The 25,582-nt window shown below is 39.7% G+C and overlaps 8 protein-coding genes across 9 annotated transcripts; 2 read left to right on the forward strand and 6 right to left on the reverse strand.

Moving 5' to 3' along the window:
• On the forward strand, positions 1-1,518 carry LOC17890980 (scarecrow-like protein 29). Its single transcript, XM_006299730.1, has one exon. The coding sequence runs from the start codon at positions 1-3 to the stop codon at positions 1,516-1,518; it is 1,518 nt and encodes a 505-aa protein (XP_006299792.1).
• Positions 1,519-1,883: 365 nt separating this feature from the next.
• Positions 1,884-3,005, reverse strand: LOC17892824 (F-box/kelch-repeat protein At3g13680). Its single transcript, XM_006299047.2, has one exon. The coding sequence runs from the start codon at positions 3,003-3,005 to the stop codon at positions 1,884-1,886; it is 1,122 nt and encodes a 373-aa protein (XP_006299109.2).
• Positions 3,006-5,408: 2,403 nt separating this feature from the next.
• Positions 5,409-8,455, reverse strand: LOC17891298 (probable GTP diphosphokinase RSH2, chloroplastic). The gene is made up of 6 exons (XM_006297011.2): positions 7,446-8,455; positions 7,158-7,343; positions 6,600-7,060; positions 6,352-6,510; positions 5,914-6,265; positions 5,409-5,835 (listed from the first exon to the last, which is right to left on the reverse strand). The coding sequence occupies exons 1-6, from the start codon at positions 8,133-8,135 to the stop codon at positions 5,539-5,541; spliced, it is 2,145 nt and encodes a 714-aa protein (XP_006297073.1). The 5' UTR covers positions 8,136-8,455; the 3' UTR covers positions 5,409-5,538.
• A 3,532-nt stretch (positions 8,456-11,987) lies between these two features.
• On the reverse strand, positions 11,988-13,039 carry LOC17891467. The gene has a single exon (XM_006298739.2). The coding sequence runs from the start codon at positions 12,585-12,587 to the stop codon at positions 12,210-12,212; it is 378 nt and encodes a 125-aa protein (XP_006298801.1). The 5' UTR covers positions 12,588-13,039; the 3' UTR covers positions 11,988-12,209.
• Positions 13,040-14,353: 1,314 nt separating this feature from the next.
• On the reverse strand, positions 14,354-17,078 carry LOC17892533 (subtilisin-like protease SBT1.4). Its single transcript, XM_006298917.2, has one exon. It carries the CDS (start codon positions 16,951-16,953, stop codon positions 14,599-14,601), a length of 2,355 nt encoding a protein of 784 aa, XP_006298979.1. The 5' UTR covers positions 16,954-17,078; the 3' UTR covers positions 14,354-14,598.
• Positions 17,079-17,171: 93 nt separating this feature from the next.
• On the reverse strand, positions 17,172-19,548 carry LOC17892455 (cation/calcium exchanger 3). The gene has a single exon (XM_006299778.2). It carries the CDS (start codon positions 19,294-19,296, stop codon positions 17,365-17,367), a length of 1,932 nt encoding a protein of 643 aa, XP_006299840.1. The 5' UTR covers positions 19,297-19,548; the 3' UTR covers positions 17,172-17,364.
• A 304-nt stretch (positions 19,549-19,852) lies between these two features.
• Positions 19,853-23,100, reverse strand: LOC17890715. 2 transcript variants are annotated; one of them, XM_006299333.2, is made up of 8 exons: positions 22,983-23,100; positions 22,196-22,496; positions 21,896-22,093; positions 21,540-21,812; positions 21,318-21,420; positions 21,114-21,232; positions 20,831-21,007; positions 19,853-20,748 (listed from the first exon to the last, which is right to left on the reverse strand). In XM_006299333.2, exons 2-8 carry the CDS (start codon positions 22,481-22,483, stop codon positions 19,987-19,989), a joined length of 1,920 nt encoding a protein of 639 aa, XP_006299395.1. In that variant the 5' UTR covers positions 22,484-22,496; positions 22,983-23,100; the 3' UTR covers positions 19,853-19,986. The 2 variants fall into 2 exon arrangements, with proteins under 2 accessions (XP_006299395.1, XP_023642074.1); XM_023786306.1 differs by lacking the exon at positions 22,983-23,100 and adding an exon at positions 22,629-22,976.
• Positions 23,101-23,582: 482 nt separating this feature from the next.
• LOC17893276 (sm-like protein LSM1B) lies at positions 23,583-25,376 on the forward strand. The gene is made up of 5 exons (XM_006298752.2): positions 23,583-23,978; positions 24,515-24,583; positions 24,678-24,793; positions 24,892-24,954; positions 25,082-25,376. Exons 1-5 carry the CDS (start codon positions 23,918-23,920, stop codon positions 25,157-25,159), a joined length of 387 nt encoding a protein of 128 aa, XP_006298814.1. The 5' UTR covers positions 23,583-23,917; the 3' UTR covers positions 25,160-25,376.
• The last annotated feature ends 206 nt before the right edge of the window (positions 25,377-25,582 follow it).

A 25,582-nucleotide genomic window follows, 5' to 3' on the forward strand; every position in this document is an offset into this window, starting at 1 on the left:
ATGTCGTTAGAAGAAACAGAACCAGTAAACCAGACTCTAGATCATGTCCTAGGCTGGCTTGAGGATTCTATGTCCTTGACCCCATTACCAGAGTTCGATGATTCTGATTTACTCCACGAGTTTGATGGGTCTCAAACTTGGGAATGGGATCAGACTCAAGATCCGGAACATGGTTTTATTCAAAGCTATAGTCAAGATCTTAGTGCATGTGGGGGTTTTGAAGCAACTAACCTGGAACTGGTATCAGAAGCTCCATTCATGTATTCGGATCCTCCGCCTCAACTTCAGCAACCAAACGATCAATCCAGAAAAAGGAGCAGTAACGAGCTTATCCAGCCCCAACATGTGAAAAGATCAGCAAGGAGCAAGAAAAAATCAAACAAGTCTAGTGAGAAGAGCTCCAAAGATGGTAACAAGGAAGAGAGGTGGGCAGAGCAACTACTTAACCCTTGTGCCTTGGCAATTACGTCAAGGAACTCATCAAGGGTTCAACACTACCTTTGTGTTCTCTCTGAACTGGCCTCTTCTTCTGGAGATGCTAATCGTCGGCTTGCAGCTTTTGGTCTCCGCGCTCTGCAACATCATCTTTCCTCATCCTCTTCGCCTGTTGTTACCTTTGCTTCAGCAGAAGCGAAGATGTTTCAGAAGACTTTGCTTAAGTTCTATGAGGTAAGTCCATGGTTTGCTTTGCCTAATAACATGGCAAACTCAGCTATCCTGCAGATTCTAGCACAAGATCCCATAGATAAAAAAAAGGATCTTCATATAGTTGATATTGGTGTTTCTCACGGTATGCAATGGCCCACTTTGCTGGAGGCTCTAAGCGGAAGACCAGAAGGACCTCCTCATCGTGTTCGAATAACCGTTGTATCCGAACCATCCTCAGACATACCTTTCTCTGCTGTTCCACCAGCATACAGTTATGGTACTCGACTCATTGGCTTTGCTCGGTCTCTCAACATCAACCTCCATATCAGTGTACTTGACAAGTTCCAACTCATTAATACCTCACCTCACGAGAACTTGATCGTGTGTGTTCAGTTTAGGCTGCATCAGCTGAATCATAGCATGCTTGATGAGAGAGGTGAGGCTTTGATTGCACTGAGGAGTTTGGGGCCAAAAGGAGTGGTTCTTTGTGAGAACAATGGAGAATGTACTAGTATTGGGGACTTTGCAGCAGGGTTCTCGATGAAACTTGAGTATCTATGGAAGTTTCTGGATTCAACAAGCTCGGGATTCAAAGAAGAAGATAGCGAAGAGAGGAAGCTAATGGAAGAAGAGGCAACAAAAGTGTTGATGACTGGAGAATATGTGAATGAAGGAAAAGAGAAATGGTTTGAGAGGATGATAAAAGCTGGTTTTGTTGCAGAAGAATTTGGAGAAGATGCAATTGATGGAGCCAAGTCCTTACTGAGAAAGTATGACAACAACTGGGAAATAAGAATGGAAGATGGAGGTACCTTTGCTGGATTAATGTGGAAAGGAGAATCAGTTTCCTTTTGTTCCTTGTGGAAGTAAGCTAGCCTCATTTCCAAACTAAAGCCTTGTGTAAACTGTTCTCTGCAGTTTATTGTCAAGTAGCACCACTGTTACGGACTTCTTGTTCCTTATACTTCTCTAATCATAGTCACACTCTAACCCTTTCTTTTACATTAGCCTCTAAAGACAAAACAAGTAATTTATAACTTTTCGTTCTGTGTGATCGACAGGTTCACTGGTCCTCATAGCTCTTGAACAAAGAGATGAAAAATAGCAAAAAAAAATAATTGTAATTGACTAGCAGCAATAGCCATGTTTAAAAGGACATGTTCTCAAAAAAATAAAAAAGAATGGAAGTAAAAGGAGATGAAAGAAACAAAACTAAGAAAATGGAACTAAACAAATCAAATCTGCACTGAACTTGGGACATAAGAAGGGCAGACAAGTGGGACACAATATATGGGGGAAGTAAATCCATAACTGTCAGGTGTCCCTAGATTGGGAGCTTCTCTGAAATTCACAGACTTGAAGTATCCATCTTGTCCAATGATGTGAGCTGACTGGTAGCGACAAGTCTCGGTTGGTTTATATCCGTCAAGATCGAAAACCACGGCGACATTCTTGTCCTCGTCAATGAAGAAACTCCCAGCTTCGACACAAAACTTAAAGCCAGTGATTGGTTTCATATCCATAACTAAAAACCTGCTCCAAGACACGGCAGTAGGCTCGATCTTAGTGGTAATCCAAATCTCCAAGTATAAGTTGTAGTTATGATACAAGACAGCGAGCTGCTCTTCTCTGACACAAGAGAGAGACACAGTCTCTTCACCATAAGAGTGAAAGGGCAGAGGAAGACGTGGTCCAAATCTCTCAGCTGTAAAATCAAAACAGAGTAGAAAAACAGGAAGGTCTGTAGTATCTATGTCGTCGTCTTCAGGTTCAACTCCTGGCATGAGTTTTTGTTGAGCGTGAAAGTAAGAATTTCCCTTCAAAGACATGCCGCGTTGGTAAAACACAATATCCCAGTCGGGAGTGACATCGAGAACCCTCCATGAATCAGAGCTGAAGTCGTAGATTTCGTACCCAAAAGGCTGGTCTTCCTCAGTGACGTAATCGTCAACAAACCTCAAGACTTTGTGGTTACGGTTGTTAATGTTGTCATAGCCAAGAGCATACCTGTCTAATAAGTGGAAACTTTTCATGGGTTGGATCCATCTCGTTTGCCCCAAATAGGGATTCCATGCCAAGAGCTTGGAACCGTCGAAGAGAACGCATAGGACTAAACCGTCGCAGTGAAAGAGTTTATGTACCTCGATTTGGTCTAGAAGGCTTATCTGATTTACAGATGGATCAACCAACAAGTCTCCTCCTTCTCCTTCGTTTCGGATTCCTTGGAGATCAAACCTCAGAGAGCAAACCCTATCGTCCATCATCATGAACCCCAGAAACTGATTTTTTTTCGCCGCTGAATTATCCAAAATCTCTGTTACCAAGCCCCCAGAAAGATCCGACATCATCGTCGTCATTGGCAGGGTTCGTATGTTTCGACTAAAAAAACACGATCCTCCTCTATATATACTTCTCTGTAAAGCTACGCTTTTGTACTTGTAGGTCAGACATGACTTTCCCTCCGAATCTTACGTGCCACGTGGTTTTTTTTTTCTTTCTAATTCGAAGGTAATAAATTAGAGAGAGACGAGTATAAAACTGGGCTTAGGCCAGCCTAGTAACAACAACCGTAGAATACTTGTTTTCTTTCTTTTCAAATCCATTTCGATCGTTGAGATTAGAGAGAATAGGAAAAAGCACTGATCACCACGACTTAATATAATGATCATCGCAGACACACAATGGCACAAGTCAGAAGGAATAACAAAACAAGCAGAGGTTTTTTTGAAGCATTTTACGAAAATAAGCTTGTGAATATATTGCTGCTTCATATGCTTGTATAGTAATACTCGACTCATCACAACACATGTCCCTGTACGCGCAGGTAGTGTACCAGTGTGTTCACCTCCCTGCGCCAAGGTCCCCTCCTCCTTATTGTTCGCCGTATGAACGTATAGCCACCAATGAACTGCCTCGCCTCTGTGTAATTATACCTAACAACCCCGTTTTCCCTCTGTGGGGGAATATGAAAGACGTTAATCAGTCACACACAAAAAAAAAAAAAAACATAATTTAAGAAACATCCCCAACAAGTAATTACTTTGATACAGTCCAGAAACAATTTATAATAAAACTCACCAATTGTCTTGATCTTGTAACAAGAATGATCCAGTCATTCCCATCAATGTAAATTTGGCAGTCCCTTCTATACAACCCCGTTCTTAGTGGAGACACGGGTTGATTAGAATCAGGAAAATCATTGAAATTCTCCATTAAGATGTCTAACTCATGAACATCTAAAAATCTAAGTCTTGAGTTTTGCAGAACTCTGTTCACTTGTCGTCCACCTGAAAGTAGGGTTAAGCTATTCCGTTAAGAAAACAGAGTCTACTAACGGGGAAATGATAAGAATATCTCTATACCCTAAGTACTCTACGTTTTCCATATTATCTGAATCGCAATCATGTACGTAACGTAGTAGACTTTCTGAGATCACAATCGCATTCATGTTGTATCTCTCTAAAACTTTCCTAAGAGTAACTCACACAAGTAAAAGATTCTAAGTACCAAGATTAATGACAGTTGAAAGATTGCGTAATCATGAGATCGTTTCCTAAATCTGATCGCAATCGACAGACATTTGCTTAAAGACGATCTACATAGTTTCCTAATTCACTCGCAATTGCGTGCGTTATCATGTGATTGTTCCCTAATCTAGATCGCAATCAATAGACAATTTCTAAGTTAGATCAGTTTTAAGATTTTACCAGGGTTGAAGAAGACTATTCTTTGAAGATTTCTTTGAAGATTCATGTTCGCTGAGAACTGAGAAGCCTGAGATAGTCCAACTCCAAGAATGGCCAAGAATCGTATCTTTGAAGAATTATTGAGTCGAGAGGGAGTTCTAAAGTGAGGTGATGTGTTCCTATTTATACCGCCGTAATTGCTCCTAATAAAATTTACAAGCCATGGACACGTGAGACAATCTAACAAAAGGCTTTCTTCTTTTACTTGTCCTTCACGCTACTAACGTTTTTTTTTTCTTTTGTTGTAAATCACCTGTATCAGAGTGAGTATTTATTTCCTTTTTATCTCCCCATCCCTTTCTTTTTTTTTTTACTTTGAAGTTTTAAGAGTCTGAGCCTGTAATTTCAAATGCAACCTAATCTTCTACCACACTAGAGCTGAATAAAAGAGAGGGAGTTTTGAATAAGGCTCAATCTATAATAAAGTCACATATCCCGCAAGTTAGTCTTTTGAAACTTCATGTTCTGGGTTCTCATGCTTGTTTATCTACATTCATCATTCATTAATTAGAGAAGCTTGCATCTTGTGGAAGTGCATAGATGCTGCTGATGTAGAGAGGGAGTTTGGTGATTGGTGAGGCTCTGAATATAAGAATTGTCTTCCTTAGATGTAAAGCACACAAATAGACACTACTTTTTCTTGAACCATGAACAGAGCACAAGCTCTGAACCCTACAGTCCACATCGATCTCTAGATAGATCTCTCGCAAGACTCCTCTCCTCCTATTTATACTATTCTTCTTATTACATTCAATATTTCCCTAACTAACTCCTTTCTAATAACATGGGAAACTCAGCTATCCTGCTGATTTACAGTTATGGTACTCAACTCATTGGCTTTGCTCGGTCCCTCAACATCAACCTCCAAATCAGTGTACGTCACAACTCATTTATACATCACCTCATGAGGACCTGATCGTCTGTGTTCAGATTAGGCTGCATCAGCTAAAGACACGTTTGGTGCCAAAAGGAGTGGTTCTTTGTGAGATCAGTGGACGAACCAAGGGAACATAATGAGTTAATGACTTTTTTAGCTTTCTTTTAAGCTTAAATTGAACCAAGGGAACTATTGTTATGTACAGCAAATTAAATCACTACTATATATTTACAAATACATGTACTAGTTTAACAATTTGAAGACTCATCAGCTTCCCCATCCGACCATGGTTCCAGGGCGTGAAAACGCGAGTCCTCGATCATACATCCGTTGAATCTCTTCTCTGTATTCAGGCAGAGACTCATCAGGAATTGGTGGAGTCAGCTCCACCACATCACCCATTTTCAGCTTCCACCTGAGGTCACTTACAGGTCTTTGGTTCAGCCTTGGCCTTAGCTCTTCCTTTGCTGGTATACCATACATGGACCACCTCGAGCTCCCAGGCCCCGCCCGGCTCAATAGATCCGAGACCGTAGAACTCGCCGGAAATTCTTGCACAGACATCTGCATTTTCTGATTTGTTCAGTATAACAATTAAGTGTATAACTCTTTTGTACTAAAAAAAGGTAGTCTATAACAAACCTTGTCATTTTCGATTACGATGACATAGACTGGTCCGTCCTGGCTACTGTTGGGCTTGTAAGAAGCTGGGCAGTCCTCGGAGTGAGACGGAAACTTGCAAGGGGGTTTGATGGAATCAGAAGAACTGATGGAAGATCTGTCTTTGCTCATTGCTTCGCACTGCCAGGTTACGACCCACCGAGCCCATTCAACCATCTGAAGCACAAACGAAGAGTATTTGCAGTCACCTTCCTTGTACCTCCAGTGAGCTGCAAACCCAAATTCTGCTTGCAAATGCATCTCCTGTGTACGTATTTGGACTTCAAGTGGGACTGTTCCATTGTCCATCACTACCGTGTGTAAAGATTGATACCTAAATTCCAATTTACCAAAGTCAGATTCATTACATTTTAACAAGCCACAACCAACCACAACTTAAACAACAAGATATGAGCTTACCCGTTGAACTTGGGATGAGTTATGTAATCCTTCAGCTTTCCAGGAACTTCAGACCATACACTATGAACTACTCCTAAGGCCTTGTAACAATCTCCTTCGTTGTCAACAATCAAACGTAACCCATGAATGTCATGGATTTCATCCACTGTTAGCTTTTTCCTGGTAAAATGGAAAAGGGCAAGATCAACATTAGTCTTCTAAATTCACTCACATTGTTTGTTCTGAACAAGAGAGGAAAGATAACTTACTTCAACATCTTGCTGTAAATACTATACAAGCTCTTGTGCCGGCCACACAGAACATGAAAAGAAATGCCTTCTTTCTTAAGAGCTTGCTCCAATTTCTCTATTGCAGAAGTAATCATGGCTTCATCGAATGAATCCTCAAGCATGGTTGACATCTCATTATGCTGGTGTGGGTAAAGATGCTTGAAACACAAATTTTCAAGCTGGACTTTCCATGTGGAGATTCCCAAACGATTAGCCAAAGGTGCGAATATTTCCAGCGTCTCTTTAGCAAACCTCTGCTGCTTCACTGGGGACAAAGCGTAAAGCGTCTTCATGTTGTGTAATCGATCAGCCAGTTTTATAAGAACAGCTCTTGCATCTGCCATTGCAAGAAACATTGTGTGCAAGCGATCTGCTTCAACAGTTTTGCAAGCCGTATTGTTCTCTCTAGCGAGTTTGCTCAATTGGCTAAGCTTTGAAACCTGTGCCAAACACACACATTGAACTCAAATTAGCTCCTAATACACGCGGATTAAAAAAAACCAAGAATCTCAAACAATCAAAGTCCATGTTTCTTACCCCTTCAACCAAATCAGCAACTCCTACTCCAAAGTTTCTGAGAATATAATCATAGCTCATGAATGAATCGTCCATGGTATCATGGAGAAGTCCAGCAACAACAACAGTTGAGTTAGCACCAATATTAGCCAACAACATAGCAGTCTCAACGCAATGTTGAAGGTAAGGATCACCACTAGCTCTCATCTGATTACACACACATCAAACAAAACAAAAAAAAGTTCAGTCACCAAAATCGAAAATTCATGAAATTGTAGCGATTGAGATTGTGTTTTTTTTAATTCCCACCTGTCCTCTATGAGCTTTCTCTGCTTCATAAAATGCTTTGATAACAGATTCATCTTTGAAGATTTCGTGTCTCAATTGAGCACGTCTTAGGAAATCCCTAGCATATGGCTTTCTACTAGTATCAACCCCAAAACCATCCTCCATAGGAAACGTGAGCTCATCAACGAGAAGGGAATCGGAAGAAGACGATCCCAATTCGTAATCAACACATGATCCAAGAGCTTTCCTTACGAATCCACTGAAGAAGCCACTAGCTCCTACACGAAAGGAGCCATCGAGATTGCGATCACGAGACATTCTCATCGGAGGGCTACAGCTACACGAGACTGGACCATGAAACACAGAGATAGGACTCTGATGATCTCGTCTAAGACACGAAGCAAATTTAGCTGGGGAATAACAAAAGGAGCTGCTAAAGGTCAGATCTTTCAAATCGTCACTCAGATCATGGCGGAGGGAAGAAAACTCCTCAACTCCGGTAGAGTAAGAGGAAGAGGAAGCAGAAGATTTGACAGACGCGGCGGAGAAAAGAGAAGAGAGACCTCCGACGATTGGCTTCTGAGGGGAAGGAGATGATGATGAGGAGCTCCTGGAAGACAGATCGAGATCACATGAAGAGATCTGATGTGGCGTGGAACAAACGCTGCTAGGTGGGCTAGCGTAAAGCGCTATAGTCGTCGCCACCACCATTGGAGCTCGTTGGTTCTGCTGCTTTAGAATCCTAAGGTTCAGTTTTCTTTTCTCTTTTTTCTCAGAGATATCAAAACAGTAAAAGCCCAAGCTCCTTTAAAAAAACGTTAAATTTCCCGGGGGGATTAAAAAAAAGAATAGATTGAAACAAACAGATTCACGAAACCCAGATTGGGATACGCACTTGTTTCTTTCTAAGAAGATAATTTCAATACAGAGATTTGAATATGTACAATTTATACAGAGTTTTGAATATTGAAAATGAAGGAAACGAGTCTAATGGAGACAGACAAGAGGGGATGGGTTTGTGCGAAGAAGAAGAAGAAGAAGAGACTTGGACGCTTTGCTTTAAGGAATATAAAAATATAAAAATCTCTGATATTTTTGATTTTTCTTTTCTTTTTGTTTTCGTAATTACAAGTAATTAGTGTGTCTCTATCTATCTCCTTGCTCTAACCTTATTCGTCTGTTTTATTTAGGTTCGGCCGACCAAGGCTTAATCGATGAACATTACGCAAATACCCTTTTGCGTGAATCGGTTATTTAATTACAGTTACTAACCAAGTTGGATCCCTCTTATCATTATTACAGTGAGTGACTACAGTCTCATACTAATCTCTTTCTGTCGTCGACTCGTTATCCATTCATTCATGTTCCTAAATGATTATACTATTAATTTTAAAAAAATTACTAAAATAGTAGTAGTATTGGAATATTTGTTAGTGGTTTATCACCGAACAAAAATCTAGAAAATCTTTAGATTTTTTATTGTGTTTACATTTTGATCATATCAACTTGTCGTCCAAATCCAGAACACGAATAGATTAATGCTACGGATATTGTTAACTAAAAGCTAATTCGTTGTGATTAAAAGAGACTTTGGGGATAATAATAATAATAATATAATTGATGACACGCTAAATACGAATCCAATCAGATGACATCGATATCCCAACTTCAATTTGGCTATAAAAATATACTCTAAAACACTTGACAGCATAGTTTTTTTATTTTATCAAGGTTAATTAGTCACTTAAAACGGCTTTTGTGTGCTGATAAAAGACATTTTCAAGATGTTTTTCTTTTTAAGCCTAACTCTCTCGTATGAGAGAGTACCTAAAAGCTCAAGTACAAGTTTCATAATATGAGCCCTCACTTTTGATCAAAATCTAGTATTGTATGTTGTTCTTCAATGTATGTATACTGTTTAAGTTTATGTAAATCGTATGAGAGCACCTAAAAGCTAAAGAATACAAATGGTATTCTGTTGTTCTTTAATGTGTAGTTGTGTATAATATGTTGTGTCAAAACTGTCAAATGTACATATTAATTTTGTTTTCACAAGAGTGATTTGTCTCAATAAAGTTATCAAACGACACTGGTTCGTACATGGCACTATCGTCTAAATGATTTCTTTTTTTTTTAATTCACCAGTGAGATATTGATATATATTCGGCGACATCTTTATATATAATTTTATTCCTGATTTTCAAAATGAGATATTCTTTGGTAATCACTATTCTCATATGCTTTCTTTAGCTTCACGCCAATGCATGACCCCGCCTTTTCTTTTCTTTTCTTTATGCTTGTTTATAAATTTATTGTATTAAATCATATTTATTATATAGATATTATATATTATTTGTATCCTCTTGGAATCTTTTAATTTTTCTTCCCCTGTTTTTGTTTTAAAAGTCGTATGATGAAGATAGGCTCATAGAATTAGTGTCAGCGGCAGATGAGTCATCGCATGTGCATCAGCATCAACTTGATTATCCAATTTATATAAAACTACTGTTAATATTAATGACGAGTGTTTTTACAGAAAACAACTTTCTTCATTATTCGTTTTACTATTTCGCAAAATGGAATTTGTCACTTTACAACATGAACAAAAGTAAGCAAATTCTATCGAACGGGGCCACCATGCCCATGATGATGAGATTTGTGTGTTGTTGTCTTCTATATACTTTTTATACGTAGAAAAATTATATGTTTTTTTTTGCTTCATATGGATTGATCCCAATGATTGATGAAACTATGTAAATGTGAAACGACTATAGTGAAGTATACATACACACATTGAAGAACAACAATATACATTAAAACTATAGTGAAGTCAGTTCCTTCAAATCGAACCAGGGGTAACAGTGGCATTTCGTATGCATTTGATTGATTCCTATAAACGAGTTTTATAAAAGAATCGTGGGGTTTATTTTATTCCCAAAACTGTATAAGAAGATGATTAGATTGATGAAGCTTCTTGTTGATAAGGACACACCGACGCGTTCACTAAGGCAGGAAGCAAGAAAAAAAAAAAAAAAAAAACTAAAACAATCAAAAAGCAAGAAAAGTCGCCACGTGGCGACAAGTCGGCAAAGCTGAACATGACACGCGTCTAACTTGGCGGCCAAAAAAGAAATGGATGTCACGCTCGTCTGACGTGTCCATTCCCCAAGCATCACCTCCCATGACTCGTGGGGTATCACGTGTCTCGATGTGTCTGTTTACAACTTTACAACAACATCGAACGGCTAATAAGGTCTCAAAGTCTTTGAGCTCAAACTGAGTTACAGCCGTGAATCTATCTACTACTTCTGCTTAGTTATGTTCCGGTTCTTGAAAGTCAACGAGTCAATCAAAGCCTGTTACATTCTATAAGCACGTGCGTTAGTTGGTTACTGTATAAGAACGTACGATATTTTCCTTTTACTTGTATCGTTGATTTTTTTTTGTTATGTCGACGGCTGGAAGAAGAAGAAGAAGAAGAACGATATTTCAATTTTAGTTGGTTTGGTTTTTTTGGTTTTATATGCAGCATTCAGATATTTCTAGTGAATCAAAATTGGTTATAAATTTCGTTTTATTATCAACATATATACATAACAACAAAACAAGAACGAGTGGTCCATGAATAACCAAATAATGGAAATTGCGATTAATATTTAGCGTAAGAAGAAGCAAGGCAAAACCAAGGATTAGGTCAGCCATGACTTAACCACGTGGAATTGTTGCGTTGCCTTTTCCTCTCCTTCACAAGCAACCACCCTCCTCCCACACGCCATCCTCACATTTTCTTGTTCCCCGTTTGGTTTTTTTCTCTCTCTCGTTTAGTTTGTTGACTATAGTCTATAGGAGGATTATCTATATGTGCAAACATCATTATTAGCCCAATACTCTATCTTGAGGGCTATTTTGTCTTGAGTTTTAGTGCCTGGCCTGTGGGCTTATAAGTCCAATGAGAGATACATAAACCAAATAAACAAAAATTTGTGAACCCATGATTTATGTCATATAACAACTTCTAGGAAGAAGAGAAAATCTTGGTACAAATAAAATATGTCTCAGTAGTCCATATCTACTAACAAAAAAAGAGAATCATGATTTTATTTTACTTTTAATCCAGGGTGAATTAGCTAGCTAAGTAATCTAATTTCTTGTTGGATTATGTAAGTAATCTTCTAATTTTGAATACAAAATAAAGTAGTCATTTACTTTACAAAATGGTGATATGGTGATTTTTTTTTTGGGGTCATCAATGGATATGTTGAATACAATACAAGACAATAAAAAGGTGAATTTCACGTGGAATTGAGTAAAAGTTAATTATCCACAGTTGTGTGATATTGTGTGCATATGTATATGAGTTTTCAGTTACAAATATAGATTCTCTTTGAAGATAGCGAGAAGATTAAGAAAAAACAAACAATATTTCTACAAAACTCAAGTGCCTGCATCACTCCATGGCTGGCTGTATATCATTTAAGTCAACAAAAGCAATATTTTTTAGCCGACAAGAATCTTTCGGACCAAGTTTTTTGTTTCCCCATGATCATACTATTCAAACTCAAAAGTTGTCTTCAAATTTCAATATCCTGTTTTGTTCAAACTATTGTTTATAGTTTTTGACATTTTCGTGATGATGCTCAAATAATTTTTTTTTCTTACATAATCATTTAAACAGGAAATTTTAAAATAGTGTAGAGTAACCCCTTCCCAAAAACAAAAAAAAAAGAAAAAGAAAATCATGAAGGGTGATTAATTAAATTGAAACTCAAGGTAAGAACATTGAAGCTATACAAGAAAAAAACGAGGTTGGTCATGGCAGGACATGGGACAGAAAGATAAGCCTAAACCAGGAGCGGCAAAAGCTGCCGTTTCAACCGTCATGCGCTGCTGGATGGTGGCGGTTCCGGCTTCCTCAAACTCCTTCACTACAGTGCTATAATACACTTTGATCTTCTTCACGAGCCTTACGTAGTATAGTCTCAGCCACTTGAGTCTCATCCTCGTCACCACCTTCTTTACCGAGAACCTACCACGTGCCCACGTGCTGTTTTTCCCGCCGAGACGCACTACTTGCGGCTTACGCCGACGGAGATAGATCTTCCGGCGACTTGACGGCCACCGGAAGGCGTTAGAGGCGGCAGTGATAACTAAATGAGGATCCATTGTTGAACTCTCGATAGAGAGAATTTTATAGATGAAAGAAAGTGAAAGATGATTTATGGAGTTCGTTCGATTGAGAAACTTAACATATATATATATATATATAGAGAGAGAGAGAGACTAACAAGAGTCGTGAAATTTTGTTATGTGGTTACAAATTATGACATAAAAATAATATAATATGAAATAATATTGCGTAATTTCCGTAAGAACTCTAATAAGATCGTATGTCCAAATCATAAACCATATGTAGTTTTTGTTGTTATACGACATATATTCCATTTATTTAGGAGGAATGCCCTATATACCACGACATTTCACTTGTGCCACTCATTTTTCATAATTTATTTTGGTGTGTATAGAAAATATTAATGTACATATAGTAAATTACGGTAAATGCCAAGGATAAACAAGCTGGAACAGGGAAAAATTAGATAGAGAAATTGGAGACTAGCATGTTATATAATTTGAGACTAGCAAGTTAAATGATGCGAGAACTCAAGTTTCATATATAGAGATCGTTGATCAATATCAAACGGTGATTAAGAAGACGAGTAAGTAGATAACAAGCAAGAAGACCAGTAAGTAGACAATGAGTAAAGAAGAGCAGTTAGTAGATAACAAGCAAGAAGACCAGTAAGTAGATAAGCTTAAACAAAGTGTATGTCTTAGCTGTGATCTGGAGAAGACGACGAACATAGTTACGTTTGCGCAAGGGACCCCTCAGTTTGTCTTATATTACATAGAAAGTCCACTTTTAGTTCAATTTTCTTAAGTTAAAAAAAAAAACACCCAAATTCATTTCACCGGAGAAAATGATGTTTGTTTGTTTCTTTCTTGACTTGTGAACAGTTTTGTGTGTGCGTTAATTAATGGACGGCTAGTGTTTATTCATTTTTATTTTATTTTTATATTTCTGGTTTGATGTTGACTTATGCTCTCGTACTATTTTTTTGCTCTTATATACACGATTTATTATCTTTAATCGTTTTAGTGTATTAAATTGACTAATGCAATAGCATTTTGGCTAATTTATGCACAATCCGGCGAAAACTTATATTTTCTCTATTTTTAATTAGTTTTCTAGAGTTAAGATCATGTTTTAAATTAGTTGTCATTATATACTTTCAATGCAAATATTCGAATTTTTTGTATTTTGTTTTCATTTTTTTATTGTTTTCACTAATAAAAATCTAAAAATATATTAAAAAATAAAATAAAATGTTAATTTTTTTTTTAAAATTTGTGTGCAAAAACCTTGAACAATAATTAATTAAAAATAAAAGGAATAGTAATGTGCAGATTTATTTTGCATATGTAATAAATCAGAAACCAATTAAGAATATAAGTTCGTAAATGGGTTTGAGAGCCAGACATATGAATATATGATTTATTACAGTTGAACTGCTGACCAAACTGATATAAGTAAAAAAAATTCAAGCAAGCTCTCAACTTATTTTGAAGCAAAAAAATAATTTGTGAAAGAAGAAAGAAAACAGAAGGCTCCAAACAAAAAGGTGTATATGGTCCAGTAGGCACTAATAATAGTCACCCATTATTAATGTTTGAAGCAATAAATTAAGGGTACAAAATTTAAATTCTCAGGCCAATTAGTCAGACTAATTTAGTCCATCACCAACTCTGCTGAATACACACACAGACACACAGTTACAAAATCAATTGGTAAAGTAGATAAATGTTTGATGAGTCCACACATTTTGGTTTGGTTAGAAGAAAACATCATTCTAATTATGTTTTAGAATCTCAAATTCAAAGTAAAACACACGGTAATTTTTTCGAATTGGAATCGTTTGTTTTATTTCATCGCCAAACCCGGACGGATGCATGAAAATCAAACAAGAATCTAAAAGTTTACAAATGCCAATCGATTTTTTCTGGTCATTCACCCCATGCCCCATGCAGAGACCGAGGGGCTCAATATTGAGTATACAGATCATCGGCCCATTAAACAAACCCGATAAGATGTCATTTCGAACCAGAGCCCAATGATCATTCAGAAGGACTGAGCAGATGATCCCTGACCCCATTGGAAGGCCACCGGACTCTTAACCACGTGATCACCGTCTGTCCATTCGATCGACCCGAATTCTTGACCCGGCATGGATCCGACTCCTCCGCCAAGCACAACGCTCTTAAACGTCACTTCATACTCCAGCTCCCTCTTCTCCTTGCTAAACACTAGCTTGCTCGGAGACACTTCTATCTCGACATTCGCCGGTGATTTCACTCCCACTTCGTACACCGCGTCCACGTTGCTTCCCACGTTTTTAACAACTCTTCTGTATTTCGCTACCTCTCCCGTCGATCCGAAAACCACGGAGAATGATGGATAGTTGAGATCTCCGGCGGTTCTGAGCTTGCTCGTTTCGCACGCGTCGTAAAGACTTGGATCTTGAAGGAAGACTAGAATCCCCGGAAACTCGTATCCAACAGCGCATAGGAAAGCCACGTATTCTTTCACTTCAATGTCGTAAACCAAACCAGGATTCAGAGCTTTGTTTGGATCCACGTGTCCAGCTCCGTGGATGAACGGGTTCGATGATTTCCCCGTGGCGAGATCCTCGATTGCTTCGCCGGAGTTTTCGACATCGTAAGCGGTTGTTACCAGTGCCGATTTGATCGCCGCAGGTGACCAATCGGGATGAGCTTTACGGAGGAGTGCGGCCAGCCCACTCACGTGTGGGCACGACATCGATGTACCCGAGATGATGTTGAATTGGACCCGTCTTGGATCGATATCTAAATCGGTTGGACCAACCATCCCGGTCCAACCGGCTAAAATGTTGACTCCAGGCGCAATCATGTCCGGTTTGAGGATAACCGGGGTCAAATGGTTTGGTCCACGGCTAGAGAAAGCAGCGACTCTGGGAGAAGGCGGAGATGGTCCGATCAAAGTGCCTAGGAAGCTGATAGTTGCGGTGGGAGAGTTTGATGTTTTGATGTAGTCGCGGATTTGATCTCCAGCTTTAGCTCCAACCATTGTCGCTGGAACAAGATGCGAATCGGCTGTGAGTTCTTCACCGCTTGAGGCTGTGTTCGCTAGAATCATACCTGCACCACCGGCTAGTTTGACGGCCCTTCCTTTTTCAACTCTGGCGCTGCCTCCTCTGTCACATAGAACAATTTTGCCTTCAACCAATGATGAATTCAATTCCCCAACGGAGCACAATCTGCTTCCGCAATCGCCGGAATATACCAGAGAAATTTGAGAATCCGGCAGAGATTCGCCTGCGTACAATGATGTTCCCGTGAAGACTTTCCCGTCGCCAGTGATTACGTTTGCCGAGAATTCTCTATCTACGGTGGACGCACCGACGGTTAATATCCAAGGAGCGATGTTCGTCGCAGTTTCGGGACCAGGACCAGAGTTACCGGCGGAGCAAGAAACGACGATGCCGTGCCTCGTCGCTCCAAATGCTCCGATCGCTATAGAATCCCTGTGATACTCCGGGGCGGAACCGCTTGCCCCGACGGAGAGAGAGATAACGTGAACACCGTCCGCAACTGCCTGTTCCAGGGCGGCGAGGATATCGGAGTCGTAACAGCCGCTGCTCCAACAGATTTTGTAAGCGGCGATTCTAGCCTTAGACGCCATCCCACGCGCCGTTCCCTGCGCGTAATGGTACAAACTCGCGTTAGCAACCACCGATCCAGCCGCCGTAGATGCCGTATGTGTTCCATGACCTTCTGTATCGCGCGGTGATCTCGATTCCTTCGCCGCATGCAATTTTGTTCCGTTCCGTCGCGTTAAATATCCTTTGTAATACGCTCGAGCTCCGATAATTTTCCGGTTGCAAGATGAGGCGGGAAAATCAGGTCCGGTCTCGCACTCGCCTTTCCAGGTAGATGGAACTGGACCGAGATCTGAATCCGAGAAACTCGGATGCTCCGGCCAGATTCCAGTATCTAGAACTCCGACGATCACGTCTTCGCCGTCATCAGAGTTGCTCCAGAGACCAGTATTTTGGGAGAAACCGAGGAAGGCAGGCGTGTGGGTGGTGTGAATCTGACGCGCCTGATCTGGGGTAACGGAGATGACGGAAGGATGACGGCGGAGTGCGGCGGTATGGAGAGAGGAGAGACGAGCGGAAAAACCATGAAGGACACGTGAGTAAGAGTAGAGGAGCGTTGCTGGTTGAGGAGAAGAAGGGAGAGAGCGGAGGAGTGAGACGTGCCAGTGATTGTGGGAGGAGAAGAGGGAAGGCTTATGAGAGCTCTGCACATGGACGATGTAGGATTCTAAGCCATCCGATGAAGAAGAAGAAGAAGAAGAAGAAGAAGAGGAGGATAAGAAACAGAGGAAGAGAGAGAAGACGAAGAAGGAGGAGGAGAGAGAGAGCTTAGCCATGGCAATGGCTATGAGAAGAAGAAGATTCGTTGAGTGGGATACTTTTGTTAGTGACGTATTTATTTATCTCTTTGAGGCTTCTGAATCTTGTATTTCGTCTATATTCCACGTCACCAATTTATGAATTATTGGTCCCAAAGAAATGATATTCCCAAAAGATAACATATCAAGGAAGAGACGTGGGTCACATGACTGGTTTAATGTTGACACGAGCAAAATAAGTTTCTTTTTTTTGCGGTTATAAAAATGGGCAGGTATAACAAAAGGCCAAACCAACCAATAATAACAGCCAAACAAACACTAAAAAAAGATTCAAAATTATGAACTCTCTCACGACACATATTTTGGTATACAATAAGCCTCTGATTAGTTTGTGGTTAGAGACTAAACAAAGATTATATAACTTTTTTGTTAAGCAGCCCATGGTATGAATCCCATGGCGCAACTGAGCCTAAAAGTGACGAATATCAGATATAGTGAAATGAGTCCCATACCTAAGGTTTTGTTAGGTCGCATGTCGTTGCGCGGGAGTATCACCATTGCCCAAACCAAACCCAGTACTAAAAACCCAAGTGTGTAGAACAGGCTTTTGTCTTCTGGTAGCATGTATGTGTCTGGACTCTTGGACCATGCGCCAAAAAGCATCGACATACCGAGTCCGACCAGTGTGTTGAACATCGGACCTGCATAGCATCCTGATAGAGCGATTTGTACACCATCCCCACCGCTCATAGTCAGTGCGATATTCGACACTAAGTCACCCATTGAGTTTCCCCAAGCAAGTACTGTTAACGCAAGTATTGACGGGTTAATTCCGTATATTTCACCAAATGTCACCAGAAGAGCAACAAGTTCATTTGCAATCATGTAGAACCATACGATGCTCATGATGAACCCACCAAGAACCCAAGGGATCAAGAATCTTCGAGGTGGGTGATCAGGTTCTGTGTTTTTGTAAGCAAGAAATCCAAGAGTAGAGCCTATAGCAACGCTTATAAAGTAAGCCACACCACAACCTTGAGCACTCACATCGTCTTGGCTACTCCAGAGAGACGCCAAAAGGATAGGCGCTAATGAGACGCTGGCCACAGCGTATGTCTTAGACCATGTATCTTCCTCGACTGATGGAATTGTTAACCTCCTTGGAATCGTCAGCGGGATTTCTAACAAGGAAGTGAATTTATTACATGAGGAGCTCTCAACTTCTGTACTGTCATCAATCCATCCCCAAGGTGGCCTGTCTTCATCATGTAAACTAACTTTTGCGAAATGGTTTGAATAGATGGCCACATTTGACGCCCACATCCACTGAGGAAGACTCTGTAGCCGAGGTGGACCTTCCTCAGTTTCAGTTTCAATCAAGGGGTTATGCATTGGCATATCCTCTCCAACACTCGGGGAAAACACGCTTCCTTGCATAGGTAGCAACGGAGTAATAGCCTCTAGTTTAAACCTCTTAGCATGTTTTCTCAGAATCACATTCGCTGCAACAAGGAAAGCATACACCACATATATAGACACAAACGCAATGGCAATCCTTACTGTGACTTTACCAACCATCAAAATCACCAGCAAAGACACGAGCGTGAAAAGGAAGAAACTCAAGTCTCTGATGAAGCATTTCTTATCGATCTTGACTTCCTTATCGGCAACACAGAGCGAAACAATCCCAACAACAACAGAGGTAACAAACACAGCACCACCCAAGACGCTGTTAAGACCAACTTCTCCTTTATCTGTTCCAACAAAAGCAGCAATGCTTGCAAACACATCTGGTGCTCCATTACCAAGTGGAAGCAAAGTAACACCAGCAAGAGTTGGAGGCAGCCTCAAAAGCTTAGAAAGCTTCTCCAAGGAACAACAAAAGTAATCGGCAGCAGTATTGCCCAAGAGATAAAACAAAGCAACAAGCCAAACAGCCAAGATCATGTAACCCAAGATGCTGAAATTTCTGCAGGAGCAGTAAAAAAAGTTGAGGTAATCAAAGAATCCATCAGGGGAACAACTTGGGTTTGCTTTTAAGAACTCGCATTGATCAGCATATCCCATGTGTCTGTGTAACCCGGAGCATAAAACAGTATTGCTGCTACTCAAGCTGCTATTGCCAGAACCATTGGTTTCAATTTCAGTCACATGCCTACGAATTACCGTAAACTGGGTGAATTTACCTCCGGAGGTCGAACCACTGCCGCCATTGACGAAAGAAACGTCTTTCAACAAAGGGTTCCTGAGAATATCGCTCCGATCAAAGAAGAAGCAAAACAGAACGAGAGCACAAATCCCATTAAAAACCCCTCGGAATCTGGGGTTTTTCGAGCTGTAAAGAAAACTCAATGCGCTCATTTTCAAACCTTATATCAACAACAACCAACCATCGATGATCATAAACCCTGAACCTAACCGAATGAGAAAGGGGGCTAGGGTTTCTAACACGGTATTGAAATTTTGAACAAAAAAAAAAGAAAAGAACCCTAGGACCCCCAGGGGAAACGCAATTGAGGATCAGGTTGTAAATCTGGAATGAAACTTGTCGTCGTATTGAAACCTGGGGATTGAAAGATGGCAAAAGAACTTGGCGAAATGCAACAATGGTGTAGAATCTGCGCCTGTCAAAACAATGGTGATCAGGTTTAATTTGACACGGAATCATTTCAAACGACAGACGTGGCATTCTTTTCATTTTTATTTTTGTTAAAATTAAAATATTTTAGCATATCTACAAATTTAACTTTAGAACGTTCCGATCGGTATTTTATTTCTCGTAAGCACGACTTAAAAAACGTGTAAGCCGGATTATTAAAACGACAATAATTCATTCAGCTGACATCGCCTAGAGAGTGAAGATACTACTTAGTCGTGTGATAAGGCCTTCAATTCATTATATCTGTACATTTCCGACTATTGGATAAACAAAAAAGGAACTTTCATAAAGAAGACAGTCGATAAGTAGTGTACTGTAGTATTTACAACTGCAAAATACATTCTTTACCGCCAAAAAAGGAAGGAAAAAACAAGAAGAGGAGCTTTTAACATTTAAGGATGTTCAACTGTTAGCTCATGTATTAGCCGTTCGATCTGTCGTCTGTAGACAGGCATGAAATGATCGCTTATCATCCTCTGTGATAACCTCACTTTACTATACAATGACCTTGGCGTCAGAAATATTCCTACTCTTCCCTCCTCCACAGTCTCTACTACTGTCTCAGCCCTCTCCAGTGCACAACTGTCTTCTTCTTCTTCGTTAACCTCTACGGCCTCCCCCCGAACTGTGACAATATGCATTATTTTACCCGCCGGGAGGAACCTGCGCGACTCTTTCATGTCAGCCGTCTGGCTCTCAGGTGGAGCCACACCAGCCTCTGCAATGACAGCTTCTTCTTCTTCTTTGATTTCTTTTGCCACATCCGTTTCTTCAGCTTGCTCTGAAGACTCGTGGTAAAGGTCATGCTCCAGTTGCTCCCATAGCTCCGCTTCAGTCATCCGCTCTTCGCGTGTTTCGATTTCAGCTGGATCCTCACACTCATCAAGATCGGTGGCTCCCAGACGAGCAGATGTTTCATTGTAATTAGAAGAACACTCAGCTTCTGATTTCCATTCCCTGGTTATTTCTTCATCCGTAACAAGAAGAGGGTCTGAAGTTTCAGGTAAATCTTGTGACATTGCTTCAGAAGAATCTAACTGATGTTCCGAGTTTGATTGAGTAGCAGAGGGTCTGCGCCGAGGTCCCATACAGGACCAAGAAGATATGCTTAGTGCAGGACGGGTCAGCATGCTTTGAGCTCTTCTCATCACAACCTGCAGGAGTTTTGTTTTATTTTCAAAATTCTAAAAGACTTAATTTAATGTCAGAAGCAAATTCAGTGTTGTTTATTATTACCTGTGTGCCACTAGAAACTGGGCGTAACATTGCACCAGCACCGGCAACTTTTGCTTTGGCAGTGGCCATAGATGGCAGCCGTGATCCTAAAGCCGTCGCTGAGCGATAAACTGTACTGAGAATTCTTGTCCGTTCGATTTGATTTCTCAGATCATTTAGCCAAGCAGATGCTGTTACCTGAAGAGGTGGAAAGGGGAGAACAAATGGTTTCTCTCAAGAAAATACAATAAATGATTTCCCAAGTATATAAAGAAGCATAGAATATAGGGTCTAGGAAGCTAACCTCAGCACGCAAGTCATCTACTGCTGCAGCAGAAAATGTAGGCACCAGATCAGCTCCGTTTATGACAGATACAATGAAGTCATTCCCAGAGTCGGCTAATTCCCAAGTCATACAGGCAGCTGAAGAACATAGGAACAAAAGCTCAGTCTTATATCTTAAGAAGGTATCAACAGATATAACTGAAAATTATTTTGGATGAAAAACCTGGGGCAAATGTAACACATGTAGCTGTAGAGAGCATTTTCTGTTCCCGCAAAATATATGTTAGAAGTGCAGCTGTTCCACCGCCCAAAGAGTGACCTACGATCTGCCAAAAAAATGCAGAAAAATGTCAATATAAGGGACTAGAGACAGTCTTTAGTTTCTCACATAACAGGTTTTAGAAAAAGGTGAAATCAAGAATAGAGAAGCGGCTATATAAAGTACCTTGATTTTGTAATCTGGATATTGCTCAAGACCCTTGAGAAGACAAGGGGTGGCAAGTTTTGCTATACACCGGGCAGCAGCAACCATACCACAATGTGCATATCCTAAGACCAAATTGCTGACTCCCCTCTCGTTTACAACAGTATGATGGAATGGTACAATTGCTCCTGTTGCAGCTGTCAAGGTGTCCTTGATGCTATGCGTTCCACGGATCAACAATAGAAAACATTTTGTGTTGTGATCGACGAGAACTGTAAAAGCTGGCTTCAAAATCTACATGATGCAAAATTCACAAACTAATACTCAATTTCTATTGAAAAAACGTGCCTAAGAGTAGAGAGTTGTTAAAGTTTTACCCCAGCTTTGGGTTCGTGAATAAGGACGTTTTCCTTTGTAAAGCCGGTCTCTTCTAAGAACAATGGAAATGGCTTCTTGGAAAAATGCCAACACAATGTCAACAAGTGCAAAAGATATCTGAGTTCAGTGGCTACTTCAGGTCCTTTAAGCTCTATACTATCTTTACCACCAAAGACACGATCAACATGTAGAAGTCCCTGGGATTTTTAGACATACAATGCAAAATTTTCAATTTTGACCACAAGATAATTGATAAAATCTAGAACTTGTTATCGTGAAAGAGATCAAGAGATGTTTACCTGCCTCTTGAGGAGAAAATTGATCCCAAAAGCAAGATCTCCAATAGGCCACTTCCCAAGAGTCTCGGAGTAAGTAAAACGAAGAGTCTCAGAAAGAGTAGAAATTGTCTCCAACCAAGTCGCTGGAGCTTGGATAAGCCTATGCGAAACACGGTCAATCCTCAAAGAAGTACGAGTCTCAGAATTCTCATCATCAACATCAGATGGACCAGCTATTAATTTCCGATTCAAAGTGTAATATAGAAGAGCAGCTGCTCCAGCTGCGGTTGCCATAGTTGCAGTTGCCATGACCAACCTATCCCTAAAACATCAATGAAACGATTCAGTACCAGAAAAAGTAACGAAAATTACTCAATTGCTCATTAGAGCTTAGATGTCGAGTAATCTAAAGACGAAACTAAGTCTAAAATTAAAACAAAATCGATCTAACTACATTGGATGCTACAATTTCGATCTCCAGCACCAGAATCTCCAAAATCATGAAAAGCTAGACAATTGGAATACAATTTCGTAGAAAGGAACATTCTTTTTTTTTTTCCACGAAATATCCCCAAAAGAAATAAAAACACAAACTTGGGGTAAAAAAGACAGCTACCCATAAATAGAAAACTCTCACTTTCCTGAAATTTCTCGAATAACATAACAAACCCTACTCTTGATAAGTATTCGCGTTTTCAACCGATGCAAACAATCTGAAATTGAACACGATTGCGATTGCAAAGGAACAGGATCCGTGAAGTAAAGAAACAAAACCCTAAAATCGAATCGTAAGAACACGAAATAGAACCTGGAAAAGTAAGACGAAATTGTAGGGTTTTTTACAACAGTGGAGAAGGGTTAAACGGTTGCTTCAGCTTGTATGTACGATATATCCGGGAAGGGGGCTTTCTCTCCGACGACGACGACGATGATGATGATTAGCTACAAAAACGTGTTGCCAAGTGACAAACTGATTTCGATTTTGCTTTAAATAAACTGCGCTACGTTTTTATGCTGAGCAAACGCCGCGTAGTTTCGCGCCGCCAAGATCTGGTGCTAACGTGGCCATATATTAGTGGACGCTTAATTACATATGTAAACTGTATATATGAGAAGCCACATGTACATACATATATAGTTCAATCCTTTAGAAATCAAATTAGAACACAGTCACAACACAGATACAAATTAAAAAAATATTGAAATTTGTAAATTAGAAGAATTAACTAAATGTAGATTTTTTTATGTTCACTCATTTTTTTCCTCACAAGTCACAAATATGGTAAATAAATATATTTTGGAAGAAGATAAAACACAAATTCCCAATTTGTTAATAATATACATATTTGAGAGGGAAAAAAATTAATATTTAATTGGGAAAGTGGCTGAAGTATAATTTATCGAGTTTAGAGAAATCTCGGACACTTGAGCTCGCGTAGTTTCTTCGAATTTTCACACCCAAGTGTGATCGGATCTGGGTTTTATATATTTTTTTTGACGAATCCGTGTCCCAATCTTCGATCTGGTGTAGAAAGTCCCAATTTTTTTTTTAATCCCTTATCTCAATTTAAACCCTTTTAGTCAAAACCCTAATTTCCGCCTTTCTATCAGAATTTCGAGGAGTAGCCCAATCGTATAATATAATCTCTTCAGCTAGAATCTGAGCTCATTATTCCGGTTTGTGTTTTATAGAAAAGACCGAAACTTTTCGTCAATTCCAAGCGGGGACAGAGTCAGTGAGCGATGTCTTGGGCTGGTCCTGAGGATATCTATCTTTCAACCTCACTCGCTAGTTATCTCGATAGTAATCCGTCCCTCTTTCCTCTCTGATTTACATGCATTCGCGGAGCTTTTTTTTCTTGCCAACAATTCAGTGTTGCTTGCGTTTGATTTTTTGAGTTCTTAATTGATAATTAGGCTGTACTGTATTGTTCTGCTTCCTTATTCAAAGCTTTGTCAATTTTGCTGTTGAATTGTCACAAAGAGACACTCTTTGATTAATAGATTCAATCTTCAAAGCTTTTAGTTTATTTGTTGTGTCAAATCTGTATGTTCTTCAGCTAATTATGTTGAGCTTTTAGCATGCATAAGATATAATGTGATGAGATTGCATTTCACATTCTTGATTCAACTTCTGGAGTGACACTCGTAACCTGTGTCGAATTTGATTCATTATCGGCTGTAGAATCCAAATTCGACTTCTTTTCGATATGTTTGAAGATTCAGAATCCTCATTTTGCAGATGTTTTTCAGACCTCATTTAGAGTTAGGTTTGCTTTTAGCTTTCAATCAATGTACATCAGCTACTTATATTTGTTGGCTCTGTTCTTGACGATGCAGGAAAACTACTTGTGCTCCTTAGAGATGGTAGAAAGCTGATGGGAACACTCCGTTCTTTTGATCAATTCGGTACTCACATTTCTCTTCATGCTCCTACATTATTATGGCATTGTTTATAGGAGAGAGAGATTTAAACTGTAATTTGTTTGTTGTAAATTCATAGCCAATGCGGTTCTAGAAGGTGCGTGCGAGAGGGTAATTGTTGGTGAACAATACTGCGACATTCCTTTAGGCCTCTATGTAATCCGTGGAGAGAATGTTGTCCTGATTGGTGAGCTGGTAAGACTTCTCTTTTCTTTTTCTTTTTTTTTTCTTTTTTGGCTATCTCACTTTGTGTTTTCCAGATCACTGAGTTAGCATTAAACCATGTGTGTTAGGACACGGAGAGAGAAGAGCTTCCTCCTAATATGATTCGCGTTTCAGAGGCAGAGATTAAAAGGGTAAGGCGTCACATCACATGTTCTAACTTTCACATATATGTAACAAATTGAGCAGTAAGATTTGTTACATGTGATGTTGTGTGCGTACTGATGATTTGGTTTTGGGAAACTTTCTGTGTTGGTTTAGGCGCAAAAGGTGGAGAGGGAAGCGAGTGAGCTGAGAGGAACAATGAGGAAGAGGATGGAGTTCCTTGACTTTGATTAAACCAGATTGCGTCCCCATTCATTCTTGGCTTGATGCTCTGCTTTGGCTCGCAAGTTTTATGATGAGCCTTTTTTGTGTGTTAATTTAGGGGATCGACGCAAGTCTTTATGTTTCATTTTGGAAGAAAATATGACAAAAAATAATCTCTGTCTACTTCTGTCTTCGGATCTATATTATCTTTTCAAGAGAAAAATATTTTGGAGTTTTTTTTTCCTCATCTTGGAAATTATGTAGAGATTGGATGATATCTTACCGAAATCAAGACTTTTAAGACTATTCGGTTTTGAATTTGAGGTTCCGAGAAGCCTAAACGTTGGCTAACACTTGCAGTAAACAGACTTGCTATGGTTCTGCTTCCCAGGATAGATACAAGATATGCAAGAAGGGTTATAACCAAACTGCACAGACAGAAACGAAAATGGA

This window comes from Capsella rubella, unplaced genomic scaffold (assembly GCF_000375325.1).
Source record: "Capsella rubella cultivar Monte Gargano unplaced genomic scaffold, Caprub1_0 scaffold_3, whole genome shotgun sequence".
Lineage (NCBI taxonomy): Eukaryota > Viridiplantae > Streptophyta > Magnoliopsida > Brassicales > Brassicaceae > Capsella > Capsella rubella.